At 40.8% G+C, this 22,085-nt stretch overlaps 1 protein-coding gene across 1 annotated transcript; it reads left to right on the forward strand.

Moving 5' to 3' along the window:
• The first annotated feature begins 381 nt into the window (after positions 1-381).
• Positions 382-21,856, forward strand: LOC133356637 (protein SET-like). Its single transcript, XM_061574260.1, has 11 exons — positions 382-725; positions 5,770-5,922; positions 6,410-6,589; positions 7,809-7,886; positions 8,984-9,095; positions 10,294-10,454; positions 11,944-12,029; positions 12,429-12,535; positions 13,690-13,743; positions 14,785-14,963; positions 15,505-21,856. The coding sequence occupies exons 1-10, from the start codon at positions 642-644 to the stop codon at positions 14,940-14,942; spliced, it is 1,173 nt and encodes a 390-aa protein (XP_061430244.1). The 5' UTR covers positions 382-641; the 3' UTR covers positions 14,943-14,963; positions 15,505-21,856.
• Positions 21,857-22,085: the final 229 nt, after the last annotated feature.

Consider the following 22,085-nt stretch of genomic DNA (forward strand, 5'->3'; position numbering starts at 1 on the left):
AAATAATAAATCACGACGTTTCGGAGGCAACACAAGTCTCCGTCATCAGGTGGGACCGTCACAGCTAAAATTTACTGTCTCAAGTGAGGCAAAATTCCAAGAGACAAGCTCTTAAATACAAGTCAAGGGGGGAGGGGGGAGGGGCTTATCTGAATGTGCTAGCCAATGAATGGAACGTATTGGGGGGTGGGTGGGCGGAGCTAAAATAGAACAATCAAGTGTATAACAACCAAAAGCGCGCCAAGGCATGAGATGGAGAGAGAGAGCGCGCGCGCGCCTCCCATTGGTCCGTCGGGCGGGTGGGGGAGGAGTCAGTGGTTCGGCGTCGCCTCGACCAATAGGAAGCGGCGTTACGAAACGGGAGGCGCGCGCTCGCCAGCAGGAAGAAAGTTTGGCCGCCCTCGGTCGAGAGGCCTCGCTGTCGCAACTCGACTGGAGCTCGTTTAAACACATCGTTTTAATTATTATTATTAAAGCCGTTCGTGACAATTCCCCGACCCCCCACCACATAAATAAGTGAGAGAAAAAACACTGGGTGCGTGGACGCGGTGTGTTCGTGTGGGAAGAAGGTGGTTTTTGAAAGAAAAATTACAAAAAACAAGTAAAAGTGATCGTTTATAAGAGGAGGCTTGAGGAGGAAGATGAGCGAGGCGGCATTGCAGCAGGGCCCGCCTGCCAAGGTGCGCAGGACGGAGGCGGGAACAGGAGGCGGCGAGGGAGACAACGTGAGTGGATGAGTTTATTTCTCTCTGCCCCCGTTATCTTCAAATCTATGAATGATAATTACCACCACCCACCCCGAGTGGACGTAGAGTCGGGCGTGCGGGCGGGCGGGCTACGTCGGATGGCCACTCACACGTGTAGGCCCCACGATCGCCGCCTTTGTTGGTCACTAACAGTGCGTCTTGTATGTGTTGCGTTGGGATAGGGGGGTAAGTTAAAAAAGTACGGTGGGTTACCCTCCACCCACGTGTTGGTTTGCCTTGTTCGCTCATCGTCAGCAGCATTGATCACGATCATTCCACTGCTGGATGAGGGCCTCCATCCACCACCACCACCACCCCCCGTCATCTCAAAAGCCGTCGCAAGTTCTGCGATGTTGACTGACAATCTCCCTCAAGTACCTGCACGCGAGATTACTTAATCGCTCCATCATCTCCCGCGGTTGATGTTCTAATTTTTATTTTTTAACCGTCGGATCCACGAGCTTGCAATCTCCTTCTAGTGTCGTGTCGTATGCCGTGTTGCCCAAGCCCACACTCTCGTTTCTTATTAGTTTGAAGGATGTCATCTTCTTGGTTCTTTCGGTAAAGTCACGTAGAAGGGAAGTAATAAAATAATAAAAATAAAATATTATTTTATTATGTTTTATTTTTCTTATTTTATTACTTCCCTTCTACGTGACTTTACCGAAAGAACCAAGAAGATGAATCCCTGCAGTCACGAAAGCTTTAAATCGAAATTGAAGGATGTCATCAACACGTGCGTGTTGTCTAATCCACGTGGTCCCCATTCATGTCTTTGGATGTTATTCGGAGCATGCATTTGTCCGCGCTTCCTTAGCGCACATTTGAGTAAGATTTTTTCCTTGTTAACTTGTGTTATTTTCTCTCTATTTCTAGAAGTTTTAATTGTCAACATTCGAGATGTTAATGACCTCGCCTGTTGTACAGGAGTCCATGGGTTCGACCCCACGACACCTGTATATTTGCAAATGTCACGTTCTCTGCCTGGTTGCGCATTTAGAAACATGCGTTTAGAGTATTTGGCTGCTTTAAATTTCCACACATAAGCTACTTTGTGAGCTTATCATTTGCTGATAGCCAGGTCGTTTCTGATAAATAGCTCTATAGCTCAGTGGCCTTACCTGTTAAAATAAAAATAGTATCCACGATTGGAGAAAAAAAAGCAGCGGGACTGCTCTCATTCCTGTCAGCGTCTCAGAGCTAATTTGGAAATTCCACATTACTATGGCGGTCGGAAATTCCATATTCCTATGGCCGGACGTGATATGTTGATAGTGGTATGGACCTAAGGCCCCCACATAATTTCATACAATCCGCGTCCATACCCCAGGCCTACCACTTTTAAAACTCCCAGCAAATGATATTTATCCAGAACTGCAAGTTTCTTAGCGGCACTAATCGTCTCCTATAGAGGAATATTTTCGATGTGACAGGACAGTTTTTTTTCTAATCGTAGCACGTGCAGTAAATATGGTCCTTTTTTATTCCCAGTAGATGCATTCCTTTGGTATTTTTCTGGTTATTTTTGGAAAATGCTCAGGTGTGTTCATGTTTGACCCACCAAAGTTATTTGAAAGTCATAACCGCTATCTCATGACAGCTTCAGCCTTCCAACGAAGTGGTATATCAACCCTACAGATCCCGGCGTCGACCAATGAACTTGATTTTAACCAAGTAGTGTATTGTTTTTGGCCCCTGCTATGGGAATGTCGATTGTCCACCACTGGCTTTGGGGTATGGTTGCTATGCCCCATTACTTTTTTGAACAATTATTGATTTGGACCCTTTTCTACTTTGTTTTTTTATTCAACTATGTGACCATCTATTCAATGAATCGGTTAGGCTCCATTACGCTTTAAAAATAAGGTTTTCACAGGCATGTTTTTCTCTCGGCATCATATGAGATGAATCCATTCGGATATGTCACGAAGTAATCTAACCCCTTTGAAGGAGATATCACAAGACTGCCATGGAGATCTCTTCAAGGGACTTCTGATCCATTAATGTGCAGCAATTTGCCACCTGCTCTGCTTCAGAGAGTAATGTTTGTCACATGACGGTTTGGCCGATCATTTTTCATGAACACATTTTAATTTAATGTGATGGGTTATTTTGTTCAGTTATTGCTAACTGGCCTCACACCATACCCTGCACAATTGAACACCCATTTTAATTACAGGCAGCTATCAACATTCAAATCCAAGATCTCAGTGATGTCAGCTCAGCGCTCTGACCTCTCAGTCACCTGGTCAACTCGAGACACTGATGACTTGTCACGCGAATCAATTCTGCATCTTTTGGCATTGTTTGCCAAGACTGGTTGTGAGCTGCAATGTGCATCAGTTGCCCTCATAATCTTCTCTCAGATACAAATGCCTCATCACTGTAATTTGGTTTGGGCTTGCTGTTGACTATAGTTGTGATTTCATCAGAACTGGTTTGTCTGTTATTAAAAGACAGTTTCAATATATAGCCACACTTTAAATCTTTGCAAAATGAACATGGTGTATGCAGCACACAAAGGTGATAAGAATTATATTGTAATGTGGTGGAACGGTAGCACTGTGGTTTGTGTGCCATAATATTAACTTAAGTTTGTATTTATAGCCACGGCTCACATCAATCTCGAGTGTTACTAGATCTCCCCCCCCCCTCGCTGCTTATACAAATCGTAAATAGTAAAATGTATGTGGCTCAGTGGTAGGCCATAGAGGTCATTGTATTACTGTGCATATATGCTCCCCACTTTCACCAACTTGCACTGACCATGGTGGTGTAGTATGATCAAGTAACCTCCACAGCCCCATACAGCATGGGCAAGCCTTCATCACCAATGAATTATTTATTGCGATATAAGAGTATGTTGTCTGTATGTATGTTGAACCTTTTTCACATCCGTACGTAGCCAACTGTGCTAATCGGAGGTGTATTGTATGTGATGGTGTTGCAGTGCCACTTGGAATACATTTTATTACTAATGGAACTTAAATTGCAGATGCATTTCTTGCTATAATATTCTTGTATTATGTATCTGTGTAAGTACCCACGTTATCTGAAATATAGAGTACAGTTTTTAAATGTCAGTGAAAATTTGACATCTGCACTAACTGTATTTTTGTAGTTTGGGTTTATTGATATACACTTTATCACCATATTAATGCACAAGATCTTCAATGACAATAAAAAAAATTGGAGATGCACCTTTTAATACCTTTGTCATATGAACTTGCTTTCTGCATATATGTAATGGCTGTATCCTTCCTTTTTAAATCCTTTATATTAAGTTCGCGTGCTTGCGTGCTTGCTTGCTTGCTTACGACCGTGCAAACCTTTTGGTCGTTTTTTAACCCACTTCCCGTGATCCAATCGAGCTGACATTTTGCACACAGACTCGTTGTGCGAGACAATTAATGTTCGTGAAATTTTTTTTCCAAAATGTTACACTGTTTAGGGAAAACAAATTAAATATTTAATTACCAATTGTTTAATACTGCAATCATCTGACCCATAGGTGGCAGCCATCTCAAGCCAGAGGACGAGAGGACTCTAGCCGCCACGCATATAAAGGATTTAGAGTGAAAAACTTTGTTTTTACGGCTTATACTTATTGCTGTTCATTTTAGATTAAAATCTACAATTTATCAATGGCAAATTACAACAAAGATTACTTTCCGAACGTTATCTCTTGGGCTCAATCAGTAACCTATCTTGACCTAAATGAATAATTAAATATTCGTCAATCACACACAGCATCGGATGTTATTGAAATTGTCTGTATGTCCAGTGTAAACAGAGGTTATTTTATTTTTGTCATAAGTTATTTTAGGGAAGCCTGCATTATTTACTCAAAGTGTTTGTAACTGTCAAAAAGTAAAAACCCAATATAATCGACGAATCTGTTAATGACTTTGAGTCATTAATGTGGAGGAATATAAATGTTGTTGATTATATTCTAGATTTGTTGGCAGACAATCTAGTTATGTTTTTCCTAATCAAATAATTTCACTTTGGATGTATATAGCCTCAAAATGTGTGCACACCTCACGACACTATACAAAACAATGATATATTTTATAGAGGCAGTCAGTCATGGACAGAGGTAAAAAGGAAGGTCTTAAGCCGAGGCATGAACAGAAGGTGGCAAAGCATGGACACGTGCGGGAATACAGTCCCAGACCATGGGAGCAACAGGAGAATTGAGCTATCTCCCATTGAATGAAAGTTGGCTGAGGTGTCTGACTGAAAGCCGTGGTAGCCGGAGAAGAGGATGTGTAGAGGGGATTAGAGTGGCATGAGACGGGGTGAGGTGGGTAGCGGTGAGCGTGGAGGATATGTATTATTTTACTTTTTCACAAAATGTACGTTAAATTGTACGGTTATATTTTTTTAGTTATTTGCCTTAGAAGATCATTAGCCGTGACATATTTTCCAGGAAAACTTTAAATGTTGTGGTGTGCTACAAGTGACGATAACGCAGAGTACATGGTCTTACCGCGTGATGTGTGGGGTCACTGATAACCCCAATTATTAATCATCTTGTATTTTATTATCAAATCTGAAATTACTGTTTCATATATGCACCGTAAATGAAGAAATATGTGAAATTTTAGTTTTAAGGCTAAACAAAATGCTATTCTCTCCGACTATAAATGCACAAATAGCATACGTATTTAATTTTTTTTCAGAACGTTTAGTGCACTACAAAGTACTGCAATGTGCCTAGTATATTTTAGATATTTTTACACTTTTGTGTGCCATAATATATCCTCTATTTAAACGGGCAATACTTGCATGTCTTTGTCAAAACACTTTTTTTTTATTGTGTACTCAGCTTACACATTTTTCATTGCTGAGTTTTGAGAAAAGAACCTCTCCTTTAGATTAACATCTTTGAAAGATATGCATGTCAAGCAGTTTTTTTTTCAAACAATAGCTGAGGCTGTTAATGTAATCTGATGAAATGCTATACACATTGATAACACCTGTTGACTGATGAACTGATTGCAATTCCTAACTGTTCCAGGGACCAACCGATAAGGTCCTGACTTCTGCCACCAGCAATGAGGGTGAAGTCGCAGATGCCAAGAGTACTGCACCCAGCAGCCCAACCACACTCCCTAGCACCCAGGCTCCTGTCCCTGCTGTTCAAGAACCCATTATGTCTTCCAGCACACAGGTAAGGTGAAGTGTCACTTGGCAAAGCATTTGCCCCTCTCAAAATGTCAATTTAAACTAGGTTCCTGGGGCGGTGCTTATCCCCATTTTGTTAGGGTCAAAACAATGCATTAATACAATGATGAAAATGTATTCTTAACCCATGCATGGATTTACATTCCCAAGAATGATACATTATTATTGATACGCAAATGTTGTGTTAAAGCCTGGACTGATGTGACACAGTGAGACAAGCAATGTTTTGGAGAGAGAACGAGACGGATAAAATGGGACAATATGTACAACGTGGACGCTCAAAAGACACAATAGACAAAACAGTTCAATAAGACGGTTCTAAAAAGGAAAAATCAACCGTACAGATGAGACAAAATACAGCATTAGACGGTAAAACGATAAATTACAGACACGCCACAATTTAAGGCTGTATGTGAAGAGCACCACACTACCACACTCACCACTGTGGTCGCCCTTTGTACCCCATCCGATAGGGTCAAACGCAAAAGGCTCTGGAGGAGATCGACGCCTGCCAGAATGAAATCGATGCTCTCAACGAGCAGGCGAGCGAGGAGATCTTGCGCGTGGAGCAGAAGTACAATCGCCTGCGTAAGCCACACCTGGAGCAGCGGAGCGAGCTCATTCGCAAGATCCCCAACTTCTGGCTCACTGCCGTATCCTTCAATGACCTTTAACGTTCGTTTTGTTTGCAGGGGAAGTGTATTGTAAGTATGCTTATACATGCCAGCCAAGCATTGCAAAGTATCCCTCACTCAAATCAAATGAGTGAGGGGTGGCACAAATCTCCATTTACAATCCTGAGCCAGTGTTGGAAATTTGCCATTCTTGGTGGAGGGGGAGGTTATCGAAGTCATTTCACAGACCAACTATAGGTGGGTTTCCTCAAAGAAGGAATTTATCGGCCCTGGATTGGTGATGTGTTTAGCCGACTCTTGAGTTGAAATTGAACTCACGTCTGCTTTTCAGTACCACACTTGTCAAGTTAAATTGCCTTAACATCGGACATTTAGCCACAAGTCATTTACACTTGGCAGTGATATTTTTAGGAGAAACATCCCATGAAATTGTGAAAAGTGTTGGCTCTGGAGGCTTGGGAAGTGATCCAGACTGATGAGTTTGTAACATTCTAGAACATAGCTCACAAACTCTTTGGTTCTTTCGGTAAAGTCACGTAGGTAGAAAAAATAATAGATCACGATGTTTCGATCGCAACACAAGCAACCGTCGTCAGGTGTGAAACAAACAGCAGGTGGACTGCTGTCGTAGGAGGATAGCAGTCTCCTACGACAGCAGTCTTCCTGCTTCAAATCAAGAATGGCTCACAAACATTGTATTTGTTTATTTCATTGCATGTAGAGCTGAATGTGAATCTGGATTTGTGCCATAATATATTAGAGATTCATTCTGCAGTTATATATTATACTGGCTATCCTTAAAGTTTACTAATAAAACTGAAACTTGATAACATCAGACACATTTGCCAAAGATGCTAACACTAATTAAGCTCAATCATTGACTGCTTAGATCAATACACCTGTTTGGTCAATTCTCTGAGACAAAAGCACTGCTTCTTTTGTATGGATGCATATATTGAACATGGTTAAGACAAAGAGATATGTTGTAATAATCAAGAGGGTAATGCAGCAAAATGATTTGTTTCGATTTGTGTGTGCTTCCTACCTTCAACTCACACTGACCAGCAGGGTGAAGTGTGGCCAAATAACCCCCCACAACCCCAACAGTGATGGGACCCTCGGCGAGAAGCAGATTGACACGAGTGCTGTGCATGTATGCCATAGGTGTCGTAATTACACGTTGCACTAAATTCAACATGGATTTTCATTGCTTTTTAGCTTCCTTAACTCTTCCAAGTTTCTAAATCACCCGCAGATCTCCCCATTGATCGATGAGACTGATGAAGAGGCTTTCCATCACATGACGAAGCTTGAGGTACTTTTTCCTGTCTGATGGGTATTGCTTTCAACGTCAATGTTCAGTGCATGTGTGGGCTCAGAAGGATGGATTAGCAGCCCTGAAAAATGTATTATAGATTATGAAAATTAGCAACACTAATTGCCAAGTTTTCACCATTTTAAGCACGTGACTTTATTAAGATGATTGTAATTTTAAATCCTCATGAGCTATATTGGTGTATTGTGGGTAATGAGATAATACATCACGGGGTGCCAATGTTTCGTCACTTAATTAAAATTACATTAAATGGCATCAACCATTCGGCCTTCCCAACCAATTGGCCTGGTTTTCACTTCGTGTCTTATTAGCAGGGTATGGCCTATGAAAAACTAAGAATAGGTTTTATCATTTCTGGCAATTAAACAGGTGTTAAGATGTTCAAACACCAAACAGAAACCTTTTGCAAGGAATCATGTCTGCATTAACAACACGTACTTAAGGTAAACTTGCAAACAATCATGCTCTGATAATATGTGCATTGTCCTTGAAACTGATTGGCGTACACCAGAGACAGCCTTCTTTAAGTCCTAGTTTCACCAGACATCAAGTCTGGATACAGACTGATGAAACGAGGCCCTAAATAAGGCTGTCTCTTCTTTGTTGGGGCCTTTAAGGACAATGCACATATTATCAGAGCATGTTTGTTTTTTGGCATGTTCACCACAAGTACGTGTGGTTAATGCAGACATGATTCCTTGCAAAAGGTTTCTATTTAGTGTTTGAACATCTTAAAACCTGTTTTATTGCCAGACAAGGGTTAAATCTATCATTTTTTTATACTGTACTTTGATCCTGGAAAAAAAGTCCCAGGGTATGGCCTGATACACAAATACTAAAAGCAACCCATGATTGCGTCCCTATAACGCCTTGGTAACTCAGCAAATGTTGCTTTTCTGGCCAAACTTTACTGATGAGACTCAGAAAATTTTAACAAATGCTGTTGGAAAAACATGGTCCAGAATGGCTGTTGGCTAATGAGCTTTAATGTTAAGTGATTTCTGGAGATCATACAGACCCTTGTCTTAATGCTGTTTTGAGAAGGTGAGGGTAATGCAGTTCTCAACCTTTTTCAGGTGGAGGAGTTTGAGGATATCAAGTCTGGATACAGGATAAAATTACACTTTGCTGAAAACCCTTACTTTGAAAATGACATCGTCACAAAAGAGTTCCACCTTGGATCAGCAGGCAAGTTCAGGTTTACTTACATCAAATGTTTTGACAGTTTTCTCATTTAACTGCCATATTTAGCTACATTTTCATTAAAATCCTTTTTTATTAAATCAGATTGTATTTACCAAGCATTACTGTTATGCAGCTGGCAGAATTTGATGTATTTTACAACCCTTTGTCAAGTCACTGCTGACTATAAGGCATATCTATGAGAGCTCGAACAGAGGTTGGTTTGACCATACTTCACCACATTGGTCAGTGCAGGGTTGGTGAATGGGAGGGCCAAGGACTGATTCACGTATCCCTCGCCAGTTTCATGGCGCAGTGCGTTAACCACTACGCCACCACTCCACCCCATTCACCACACCAATATCTGGCGGTGAGGTTGGTCACCTTGATTCCATATGCTGTGGACATGAATGAAAGGCTGTGTAAAAGTAATAGAAAATGTGCACAATCAGCACGACGCACTCCTGCCTGTACCTTTGAGCTAGTTGTAACACCACAAAATAAGCATGTTTTTTCCTTGTACATTTTCGTCATTAACAAGATGGTGCTTAAAGCTATTTTAAAGTTTCTTCAAGAAAGTTCCTTGCTAAGTCATAGACCATTCTAGGCAATATATTAGTCAGCATAAGGATGCAGAGTACATTTGCGAGCAGGTGAGTTCAATCTTGATTTGAAGCTTTCGTGACTGCAGGAATCCATACTCTTTGGTTCTTTCGGTAAAGTCACGTAGTTAGAAATAAAATAAAACAAATCACGATGACGACCGCTTGTGTTGCGATCGAAACGTCGTGATTTGTTTTATTTTATTTCTAACTACATGACTTTACCAAAAGAACCAAAGAGCAGGTGAGTTAAATATATTTGATAAAGGGGTAACCCTCAAATAAGTAATTTCTATTTTAGAAATAACGGTGCTATAAATCTATGGCTTTTTGACATTAATTTGAAGTTTAAAAGATTAATTTTAAAAATAATGCACCATCCAGAAAGATGCAGCTCTTGTAGAGGCACCGAAATTGGTGTCCTTAGCTGTCGACCAAGAGCTTGCAGTGACATGTATACATTTACGTGTGTCGGCGAGTATAAAAATCGATCTGAATGAACGCATCATTCGTTTTCCAAATTACATTGAGTAACCGTGAAGTTAGTGGAGGGCGACATGATCCCTACCTTGGCTCACCGTGAATGTCGCGTGGCACTACAGGCAAGCCGGTGTCGCAGAGCACGCCTATCCGGTGGAAGGCGGGCATGGAACTGACACGCCAGCACCCTCCGGCTGACACCAAGGGCCGTAAGCGCGGACACAGCAGCTTCTTCATGTGGTTCGGTGACCACAATGACCCGACCTCGGACGAGGTCGCAGAGGTAGGAATTGTGGCCTATGGACACCGTGGGTGACGTGCGTCTTGGAACGTGTGTGCAGTTGCAGCGCTTCAGAGGCAAGAGTGGACAGAACTTTCTGCGCAACGCTTAAGTTCCACGGGCGGTATGAGGTGGCCAATATGTGGCAGCACAGCAAGTGGGTTCGTGAAGCCATCTATGCAGTATAATGAGTAATCGTCTCTTTGTATGGTATGTGTGGGGGTGTTTTCCCCTGGGACTTCCTCGCATATGGAAAACACTCCTGAAAAAGTCCTCCAGATCTCGTAGTAGTGTGTAATTCTCAATAATATGTAGCGTCCATAGAGGGCAGTCTAATTGCATGCGAAACAACTGCAGGAAAACCGCTTTCCATTTACAGTCGGGGGTCTTTACTAGGAAGATAACCACAACCTGTGAATAGTTTTGAGTGTATAAAAAAAACACATTTGCATGTAGGCACACGTGTAAATATTTATTTATTAAAGCTATAAACAAAACACTCACTATGCGTTTAATATTGTTTTAAAACGACGCGTAATTTTTTTTTACGGGCACAGCTCACAGATTTATTTTTTATTTTTCATGTTTTTATACTGCTACACAGTTAATATGTATGTTAGAGTAAAACATTTGCAAATATAGATTATGTAAAAAAATATGAGATGCTGTTTCTTGAAATAATAGATCTGATCAAATCCTTTCCAGTGAAACTCCTTGGCCATAATGAAGCGCCGTTTATCCCAAAAACAAGATTGCTTTATCACTATGTGGACCCAGTGACATTCAGAAATGACAGTAAAACCTTGGATTGCGAGTAAACTTGGTCTGTGAGTGTTTTGCAAGACGAGCAATTTTTTTTAATAAATATTAATTTGATGAACGAGCGAGGTCTTGCAATACGAGTAGTACGTGTATACGCTTTGTCTGCCGAGCGTCACGTGATCACAACTGATATACGAGTGCTTTGGATTACAAACACGTTTCCCGAACGAATTATGCTCGCAATCCAAGGTTTTCCTGTACATCCATCTTTGTGAAGTACAAATTAAAGAGACCAGACTACATATCATTAGAACTGCTATGTGTCATAAACATTTTACAATATTATATTTTGGGCAATGGTGCTTCTTCTGGAGATAGATTGCAGGTCGATTGTCTTAAAGCTCCATTAACAGTGACACCTTCAATTTTGGAGAAACTTGAAAAATAATTGTTGTGAATTTCTATAAACATTTGCCATTTAATAGAGAGTGCTTTGTCTGCCATTGCAGTTTTTTTGCAGTACTTGTGTTTGTGTGTGTGTCCAATCCTCCATTAAAAAAACAATAATAGCATAGTGAATCATGTTTTATTTATCAATGTCCATCTCATCCAATGTTATTTGTGCACCTGATCACAATTCAGCAATACCCAGGTTGTCACCTGGTAGGCTGAGTAAGATTTAATTTTAAAGCGTGCATTGAGGCCTTGGCGGTGTGTGTTCTGCTGGCAGGTTCTTAAGGACGACATGTGGCCCAATCCCCTTCAATATTACCTTTTGCCCGACAATGATGGAGAGAATGGCCTTGACAGCGAAAGGTGAGCACTGTTCAATACATAGCGAATTACGTTGTAAAGCATGTCATCTGCAGGTGCTCATTCAATGACTATGGCCACAAAAGTCATACATTTTGGCTAATCATTCGACCACAACAATAAGACAATGAAACATAACACAATGCTAATGAGCACAGTTAAAATATAATTGGGAAAAAAATACAAAAAAAATTGATTAACTACCTCAATGCATGACACTTTATAGAGGGTTATTGAGTGTCGGTGGGGCTTCCTTGGATAAGTAACTCATTATCATCAACTCGTGCATGCATACAAGTTAATGTTTGTCGGTAAATGTTCCGTGAACTTGACAAAAAAGCAACATTCACCACTACACTCGCTTTCACATGGTCACGATGGTGCAAATATTTTCCCTTTCAGTGAAGAGGGGACGGTGGATGACTCGGTGGTGATAATTGACGATGAGGATGACGACGACGACGATGATGACAGCGATGGTGACGTGCAAGAGATTGATGATGATGACGGTAAGCCGAAGCCCGAAAAGTCACTCTCTTGTGCCTGTAGTTACAAGCGGCAAGGCAAGGCTCTTGTTGAACCAACTAAACTAAGCACCGACATGCACAGGCAACTTCACAGATTAAATCAATGTATAGTGACATAAGAGGGGAGGGGCTGCTGGGGGCTCTGGGACCCTAGGCAACCCAGACGCTTAAGCCCCTTGGCGCCACCAACGGGGGGGGGGCTGTGTGTGCTCTGTGGGATATCTGGGGGCGCACACAACCCCACCCCTCGTTGGGGACGAGGCATAAAAGCGCAGCTCCCTGGACGATCTAGGCCAGTTGTAGCTCAAGACCCAAGACCAGCCATCTCAGGACCCTGGGATGATGTGAGGGCCAGTGGTGGGACTCTGGAACTCCCGGCTCTACGTCCTTGTGAGGGCGAGTTCCAGAGCGTAGCCAGAGTAGTGTATCTAGGCTGTGTACCTAGGCTGTAACAGAGTATCAGGACTGTTGGAGTGTTGGATTGTAATAAAGAAGTTACCTCTACAAGCGTCTCCAGAACCCATTACAAATGCACCAGACAGTGATGGGTGTGTTATTTTACATTGGACATTCATAATTTTTTATGTAAGTGCTTGAGCAGCGAGTTTTATGCATCTGCTTCTGATATCTTTAAAAGGAAAAATCAAAGACAAAAGTGCCTGCCTCCCAAGTGAGCATTGGGCAGTGCTCATCTCAATCTAGATTTGAAGTTTTCGTGACTGCAGGCATCCATACTCTTTGGTTCTTTCGGTAAAGTCACGTGGGTAGAAAATAAATTAAATCATGGCAACAATTGCTGTGGTTGTCCCACCTGATGACGGACGCTTGTGTTGCGCCCGAAACGTCGTGATTTAATTAATTTTATTTTATACCTACGTGACTTTACTGAAAGAACCGAAGAGTAGTGCTCATCTCCTTTAGTAGCTCTGAGCCATTGGTGGAAATTCCACATTCCAATGGTAAGGGCCAGTTCTGTCTCCAGGTACAACCACTGTTGACTGTAAAGTAGTACTCCTTTAACGAACCGCAGGAGGGTGATGGGCTGAATAGTTAACCTGATCAAATGTGTCATAAATGTAGCCTTATACTCAGGAAGTTTAATATAGAAGTTGGTCTTCTGTGTCTTGTGTGAGCAGATGATGCCCTGGAGTTTGAAGATGTTGAAGATGATGGGGAAGTGCTCATTGAAGGTGAGAGTCATATTCTCAAAGTATGTTTTTATCTGCAGCATTTACATACATGTGTGAAGAGGGCAGCAGGGTGGCAGAGTTGGAACACTTGTGCTTTGACAAGAAGGTCTTGAGTTCGATTCCCTGCTTGGGTGCATTTGTGTGGAATTTGTATATTCTCCCCCTGTGTTATGCATGGATTTCCTCTTGGTGTTTTATTTTCTTCCCATAGCAAAACAATTCATGCACTGTAACTGGTTTTGGCCAAACACCCAAGTAAAATATTACCTGCAAATTACTCAATTGTAATTACACGTAGCAACTTTGCTGGCAACTCCAAAAACTTGGCATGACCCTCCTGAAAAAGGTGTGAAACCCAGTGAGGCTTTTTTCTGGGTAAAACAAGCATAATCAAAAGCAAAGTAATTACATTGAATGTTATGTCTTTCACTATTTGCCTTGTGCCTGGACACATTCTGTTGAACAAGAAGTAACCAGAACTTTATTCCACCAGAAATTCAATAATGGTATGTAAATGATCATGTTGATTATGATGGCATATAACAAGAGTATTAAGCGATTGACTAACTCTTAAGGCTTTTATTACCCCAATATGGTTTTACTATATCACTGTTCAATGCGTTTTCTTACAAGTCCAAAAATTACAAATATACAATAAGGGTTAACATGGCCCCTCCAGCCACTAGAGGCTGCTACATTCATTATGTTAAAAACATAGTTCATTAATAAAATTTCAACTACGAATCATGACAATTCATCAAAACTATGATGGGGAGGCAAATGGTTATATCCATTCATCCCTGATGTATATCATTTGATTGCTTCCATCTTCTCAGCATGTTTGATAAAAAGGCATATATCCTTTTGATAGAGATGAAGCAATGACGTTCCTCTCCGAAGCGTGTTTCGGGTTGTGCGTCAGACATCATGCCGAACGACGCGCAGTGCAACTCAAAAAGATCGGGAGAGCTGCACAGCACAACCCTTAAAAACAACGCAATAATTGTGCTCCTCTAAAAATGATCACTTGTGTCTCTTTAGACGATGATGACAAAGGAGACGAGGGTCATGTGGAAGTGCTGGAGGGAGACGATGACGACGACGATGACGACGAAGACGACGACGATGACTTCGATGAAGATGATGGCGCGGCAGACAATGATAATCCAGGGGAAGAGGAGGAGGAAGAGGACGGATAGACGTCGGCTGGACACACCCATGTACGTATCACGCATGGCGCTATAACTTTATTAACCGTGCATTAGACTTGTTCACAGTCGTGAGTAGTTGAGTTGAAGGCTTTTGCTCAAGAGCTGCTTGATGGTATTTTAGCCTAGGGGTTCTTCTTGTGCTTTCATATACCTATGTTTCCTTTCCCAAAACATTTCAGAAAGCTACCATTTGCATTGCAAATTATCCAGAATGCACCCAGTCTCATCACATCTGGTTGTAGGTTAAACCTGGGTGGTCACAATAAAGGGTGCTTAAAAAAATGTTTTAACATCTTCTTGGTTCTTTCGGTAAAGTCACGTAGAAGGGAAATAATAAAAATAAAACATAAAATAATTCTCACGACGTTTCGGCCACAATGCAAGCAGCCATCCTCAGGTGAAGAACAGGTCTGTCTTTACCGAAAGAACCAAGAAGATGAATCCCTGCAGTCACGAAAGCTTTAAATCGAAACAGATATGTTGTTTGGGTTGCATATCTCTTTACCTTGCATAACACTGACATACACTTTGTCTCCTTTTACCCCAACAGCTGTTTTCATCGGTGCGAAAATTAAAGTGTTTTCAGCAATGGAATCCTTCACTCGTTTCCTCCACTGCACTTCTACCTATGAACCAGCGTGATATGGCGACCTTCTTTGTTGACGTGAAATCAAGGTTGACGTCAAACCATCAGACGCAAAAAAATGTTAATGTAAAAAAGTAAATTGTAGATTAAAATGCATATTTTGCTGTTATACATCACTTTCCAAGTAATACCATTCAAAGTTTATTTTTGTAAAATCGTATAAAAGTGAAAAAGCTCTTTTCATTTTTTCACCGTTTTATCACTAGGGTTTGTGATAGCCAAGCTAGTGTGTGTGTGTATATAAAGAGTGTTTCGATAAAAGTAGCTTTCCAATGTGTGGCCCTTTTTAAGCAAGGATCACCTTTGTATTTTGTTGTATTAGCTCTCGATGTTTACGTTTGTGTATCATTACAGATGCCAGTCTTTTTATAAAAAGTTTCAAAGTTTAGAATTGTGTTCCACCATCAAAAGTAGAATTTTATCATGGAGAATATAGTGGTTAGCATCTGAGTTAGGCAGGTTTTTGCCTGGTTTGGCAGCTTATGTAGAGATCTCAAAGCAAAAATTTTAATTAAGTGGAATGACACTTAAAACCCAATTGGTTGAGACGTAATTTAGTTAATTATCTCAAGGTCTGCCATCTGTCTCCATTTGCAACTTTTATTTTACCAAATATTCTTCCAAAGTAATTTTTATGAAATGTAAATGTACCATGCATAGTATTGATTTGAAGCTTTCGTGACTACAGGAATCCATACTCTTTGGTTCTTTCGGTAAAGTCACGTAGGTATAAAATAAAATAAATCACGACGTTTCGATCGCAACACAAGCAGCCAACTACTGGATTATATTTTTTACGCCTGAGGATGACTTCTTGTTTTGCGATCGAAACGTGATTTATTTAATTAAAATGTTTACCTACGTAACTTTACCAAAAGAACCAAAGAGTATGCATAGTATTGTTTTGCACCATACTGTGCCACAGTAGCGTGAAGCATTTGCTCCTGCTGTAGTCCAGAAGTCAAGCAAACGTGCAAGTGTCTACATCAGCAGTGGGCCCTCTGCCTTGTGGTGTAATTAGAAATTGATTGATTTACTGACCACCAGCCGACACGGAAACAATGTGTAGTTTGGTGCAACACATCACAGATAATGGGTCAACTGTTATTTAGACCACTGTTTGAAAATGTTAGCAAAATGTATGTATGTTTAATGTCTTTCGCACCGCATGTAGTAAACCGTGCTAATCAGAGGTGCGGGAAGGGGGATTGACATATTATGTTACGTGGCACGTTATGCCTACTCAAGTGGTGTGTGTCCTTTGGCTTATTGTGCACAGAACTATAGTGGGAAATCGCTATCTCAACAACGTTTAAAGAGACTCAGAAATTGTTGGTGTAGTTGAATTAAATAATTGAAAATAAGCAAGCATATATTTTTCCCCTCTTGTTCATAATGCCAGTGGTATAAATTATGAGTGTTATAAAATAGTAATTGTATTAGATGCTTTTCCCCTCTGCTTTTCTTCATTGTGCATTGTTTGCAATCACAGCAAAGGCATTCAAGGCAGATTTGTTAGTTGTGCTAAACTACATGGTTTTCGTGCTTATTTAAGCATATAATTATTTGAAACATAAATATGCTATCAAAATGATTCATCCTAGGGTACACAATTGACAAATTAGTCTTTCGAGGGGGGATAATTGTATTATTTGTAAAATGTTTTTGGACTTAAAATTTTACAATTTATATGTTCACTTTCATATTGTATTTGAACCGAACGTTTCCATTCAAGCAATTACACGGATATTTGTTTAACATTTTTAGTAAATGGATGCTTACTGGACTTTTGCAACAGTCATTGAATTACGTGGGGTCACAGACAATTCCCATGGCTTTAGTAGTGACCTGAATAGCCCCCTTGAATTGCATTGGACATCGGTCATCTGTAATGCACGATTTTAATTCCCACCCAAATGAACCGTCGTGTTCCTAATTGTTTGCAACGCAGCTTCACAAGTGGTTATTTAACCGTCAAAGCATGTGCTGGTAGCCTGGAGGAAATTGTGGTGGGATCCATTTCAAAGTTTTAGTATTTTATCTAGATTTCTCTTGGATTTTTTTATGCTACATGTTTCAGTTTAGAATAAAAAAAATAATCTATAATAGTTAATATATCAGTTTAACATTTGTTAACCATTTATAAGTCGCGTACTTCTAAAGGAATATTCGTCCTTTGTTGAAGCAGCAATCTCTGTCACATAGTGGACTTTTTTTATCACCCCCGTAAAACATTCTTTGTCCCCTGCTACCAATTCAGGCTAAAGTTGGTAACAAAAAGCAGTACATGTTGTCGACCAAGTGCAGGAGCTAAATGTTGATTCCAGTGGCTGACGCAGCTTTGCTACAGATGCCGCGAATCGTAATTTAACTTTGTTTAATAGCTGTAGACATGAATGTACAGTGAATTCTCATTTCACATTTGCTGCAACTTGCAGAGGTTGTTTAAGCCCCGGTTGGCAATTGGTTGAGCGCTTGGATGTATTCACCAAAGATGCGTGTGCTGTCTGCTTCACAGTGGGCGTTAAAATCACGTGATCTTATTCAAAATAGAGTTAAGCCATGCGTGCTGCAATCACTGTCAAAATTTGAAAGTAGAAAATACCTGCAAATAACTTCGGAAAAAATCACATTAACATATACTTCCTGCTGGCAGACGATACCAATTTGCAGGCTGGCGCTGATTTATGGCTTGTTCTATGTAGCGACAATGGCCACTAGCTGTCCTCTAGGCTTGACTGCTATAATGGAATGGTTGAGTTGAGAAGAGATGTAAGTTGCTTTGACTTACTGAGTCATTTAAGCACTATAATGACAACAAGAACATTCAATCAGAAGCGTTATTTTGACTGGGGGAATTCGATGAGCTATGAAGCTTTTTTCACTAGATATACAGTGTGGGTGGATCAATGGCATATAGCAAATGTGTGCTACCCGCCACTTGTTTTCATCTGTTTTAAATTTCTCAACCCTACAGGCTAAAACATTTTTTTGAGTTTTCTTTAGCCTTCGCTTAACTAAAATGTTTCCACAGCTAGTTGTGACGTTGCGGAATGACTTGCTGGCTTAGCCAAAGCAGTTTGGACGTTCCTGCAATGGTCGTTTTTTTAAGCTACCACATTTCATTGAGCTGCATTACTAGGCTTGTGGTGCTAACTAAATATGATTAACAAAACGTAGAAACGACAGCGTTCATCTAAATTGCACGTTGATGTGAAGTGTAGATTTAGGAATATTTTACATTTATGTAGTAAATCTGCCCAGGATTAAGCAAAAGTAGTTAATGCAAAGCTACATTAATATGATGGGTGTTATAATTAGATTTACTATCATGAAAGCAAAAACACATTCAGTTTCATTTTATCTGTTTGCAATCTCAACGTTGCTCCTTATGCAGGTCGCTAGATGGTTCAGGAGGCTAAAGTCATGTCTGCACCGAGCCAGCACTTGTGACATTCTGGACTTGACACAAGTTCTAGCCACCTACTCAGCCGAGTACTGAAGTGTGACAAGTTGATGGTCGTTGTACATCTCCAATCCAGCACTGTGGAGGCGATTTTGGATCGCACAAATGTTGTGAGACTCCGTGGGCGTCGAGGCTGCAACACCTAGGCCTGCCAGGAGCAGCAAGTGGATTAATGTCCATCTGTTACCATCTACAGGGGATAGTGTTGCTACAGACCCCCCTCGCACGTGTGGGTATTCTCCGGGTGCTCCGGTTTCCTCCCACACGTATAAACACTTGTTCTCAAGAAATCACCTTAATATATAGAGAACCACAGAAGTTGGGCAATAGTTGGTGCCGGCTCTCCGAACGTATCTTCCCTCTCGCTTTTCTGTAGTTCCTCGCGCATCTGGTATTAAAATGAGTTCAGTTAATTTGTAGTGCAGTAGAAGTAAGCTGCGCTTATATTTATAGTGTGGTTATATCAGAAGTTGTCCACCTTTATCTCCCACCACTGTAATATAAGCATGTGTTGCTTATTTATGAGAACTTCTAGTCTATTGCGTCTCGGAATACTCGAAAATGTTTTTATCACGTCCCTCAAGAGGTGTTTGGAAGGTGCCACCACCTAATTGGCAGAATAAAGGACCTCGGCTCTGTGCTGCCACCCTTCCGGAGGGCAGTCCTCTCACCATGGGGCTCATGCCATTGGGTTCTGCGAGGACTTCGAACAGAAAAATCTTCTGTCATGGCATGACGCGGATAGAAAAAAAAAGTTGGGTAAATAATTGTGAAAAATGCAACAAAGTAATGTATTTTTTAAATGTAATTGCGTAGCTTTGGTAAGATAAGTGTACAGATCAGTTGTGTGTAGTTGGCCAGCAATGACATGTTATTATCCCCTGCCACGTGCTCTTAAATTTAAGATTAAATATCAAATGTTAGCGTTATTACATACAAACATTGTATTTTAACATTGCAGCAGCATCATACAGTTTTATTTAACTCCTTTTAATTCGGGGTTTTCATTGATATTATTTAATACACCTTCATAAAGTCGTTTTATATTTAGTATTTGATATATTTACCGGTAATTCCAATCGTGTAAACTTTATTTAAAGTACACTTTATACAGTTTATCTTTTCAGAGAAATGTTTTTTGTTAATTAAAGCCGCTAGATGTTTCCGTTGTAAATAACATCGAATTCTTCGTTTGCTCTCTGTGCTCATCGCATTTGAGACTTTGTAGGAGTGCTGGCTATGCTTGTGTATAGTGTGCAGCAAACCTTGTTATCCATAATACTATTATGGATGATATTTGGTCGCGAAAGCCTACGTGTTTAAACACATTGTTAGCCTGAAAGTCTCGCCGTAATGTCGCCCCGCGGGTTGACTTCTGGAATTTGTTTTGCTTCATACAGCCTTCTCCATGGGACATCGTGTATTCAGTGTGGCAACAGAGTGGTTAGAAAATGAACGACAGCACACATCGTTGGCTAAAGCAGTGCGTTGGCATTCACAGTTGGAGGCTTTTGGTGGAAGTTTGGTGTCCACTGATTGACAAGAATGGGATTTTTGTAAATAAATTATTATATGAAAGTTGTGCATCTTTTGGGAGGTGGGGGGGGGGCGGGTGTACTTTGACTAAGTTCACATTAAACAATTCAAGCAAATGTTTGGGTTTGCTTTTAATCATGCTGCAGTGCCACTTGTGCATTATTTTTTTTGCTAACCGGCGTCATTAGCGTCAGGCATCGGATGATTGTCTAGAACAGCCTATGAATGTTTCGGGTCCTGTTATAGGGTTGGAGCTGATGGATCTACATTTTTTTTTTCAGAGTAGTATTATGCTGAGGTTTACTACTGTGCCGGAAATGTTTTAGAATCCACATTTACGAAGCAGACGGTGATACAGATCCACGCGAGTGGTTTCAAAAGTTAATATTTAATATTCTGAGAATTGCAGGTATTTTATACCATCGAACAATCCACCCCCACAATTCACAATTGATGATGCAGCAGTTGTGGAGAGAGTGGAGAGTTTCTCATACCTGACCAGTGTGCTCATGACCGGCTCCGGTTTAACAGCAGAGGTCTCACTCTAAATCAGTCGAGCGCCATTATATTTTCATCGCATGCGTTAGGCTGTGTGGAAGCTACCTGGTCTCTCGCTCCGCATGAAGCTCCAGGTCTTCTCGGCCACGGTAATTCCCTCCCTTCTCTACGCTTGCGAAACGTGCACCCCCCTAATGGAACATCTTCGCCGGTTAGAAACATTTAGTCTGGCCTGCTAACAATCCATCCTGGGTTTAACCATATATGTGTGTGTGTGCGTCTAAGTCTATGTGTTTCTATGTGTGTGTGTCAATGTTTGTGTGTAAGTCCATGTGTGTGTCTGCCTTTTTCGCCCGAGCAACGCCGGGTACTTAACGCTAGTTTAATAATAAAAAACCTTGATGGCTGTGCACTTACGTTGTGGCTAGAATGTATTTTATAAGAACCTTTGGCTCTAAAGCAAAATTGACTGCATTGGTTTTTCAAATTATTTGGTTCTTTCGATAAAGTCACGTAGATAGAAAAATAATTTTAAAAAGTGAATAAAAATGATTTCAAAAAACTTGAATGTAGACTAGCCTGGTTCTTAATCGGAGTGATTGTACTGGCAGTCTATAATGTAGACTGCAGCTATGGTTATTAAACTGAGTGGGCGTACTGGCAGTATTATGTAGACTGGCCTGGTTTTTCAAACTTCAGGTTTACCCAAAACCGCATCACATTTGACCATTCAAGTAATCTTTCACGTCACGTGTAATGTGCGTACGCATGTTGAACTTCTTTTGCACCGTACGTAGCCAAACGTACTCATCAGAGAAGCAATCGCAGCCGATATACGTCGCTAGGGTCAATTGCTGTTGGCGAGCGCCTATTAAGACAGGCAAAAGGGCAAAAGTGCGTTATTAAGAAGCGTTGCACGTGATGGGAGTTGATGGAAACGTCACTTCAGGTGCACACTGAAAGCCGAGTTGATCTATCGAGTATG

Source organism: Lethenteron reissneri, chromosome 55 (genome assembly GCF_015708825.2).
Source record: "Lethenteron reissneri isolate LAM-NWPU_2019-01 chromosome 55, ASM1570882v1, whole genome shotgun sequence".
Classification (NCBI taxonomy): Eukaryota; Metazoa; Chordata; class Hyperoartia; order Petromyzontiformes; family Petromyzontidae; genus Lethenteron; species Lethenteron reissneri.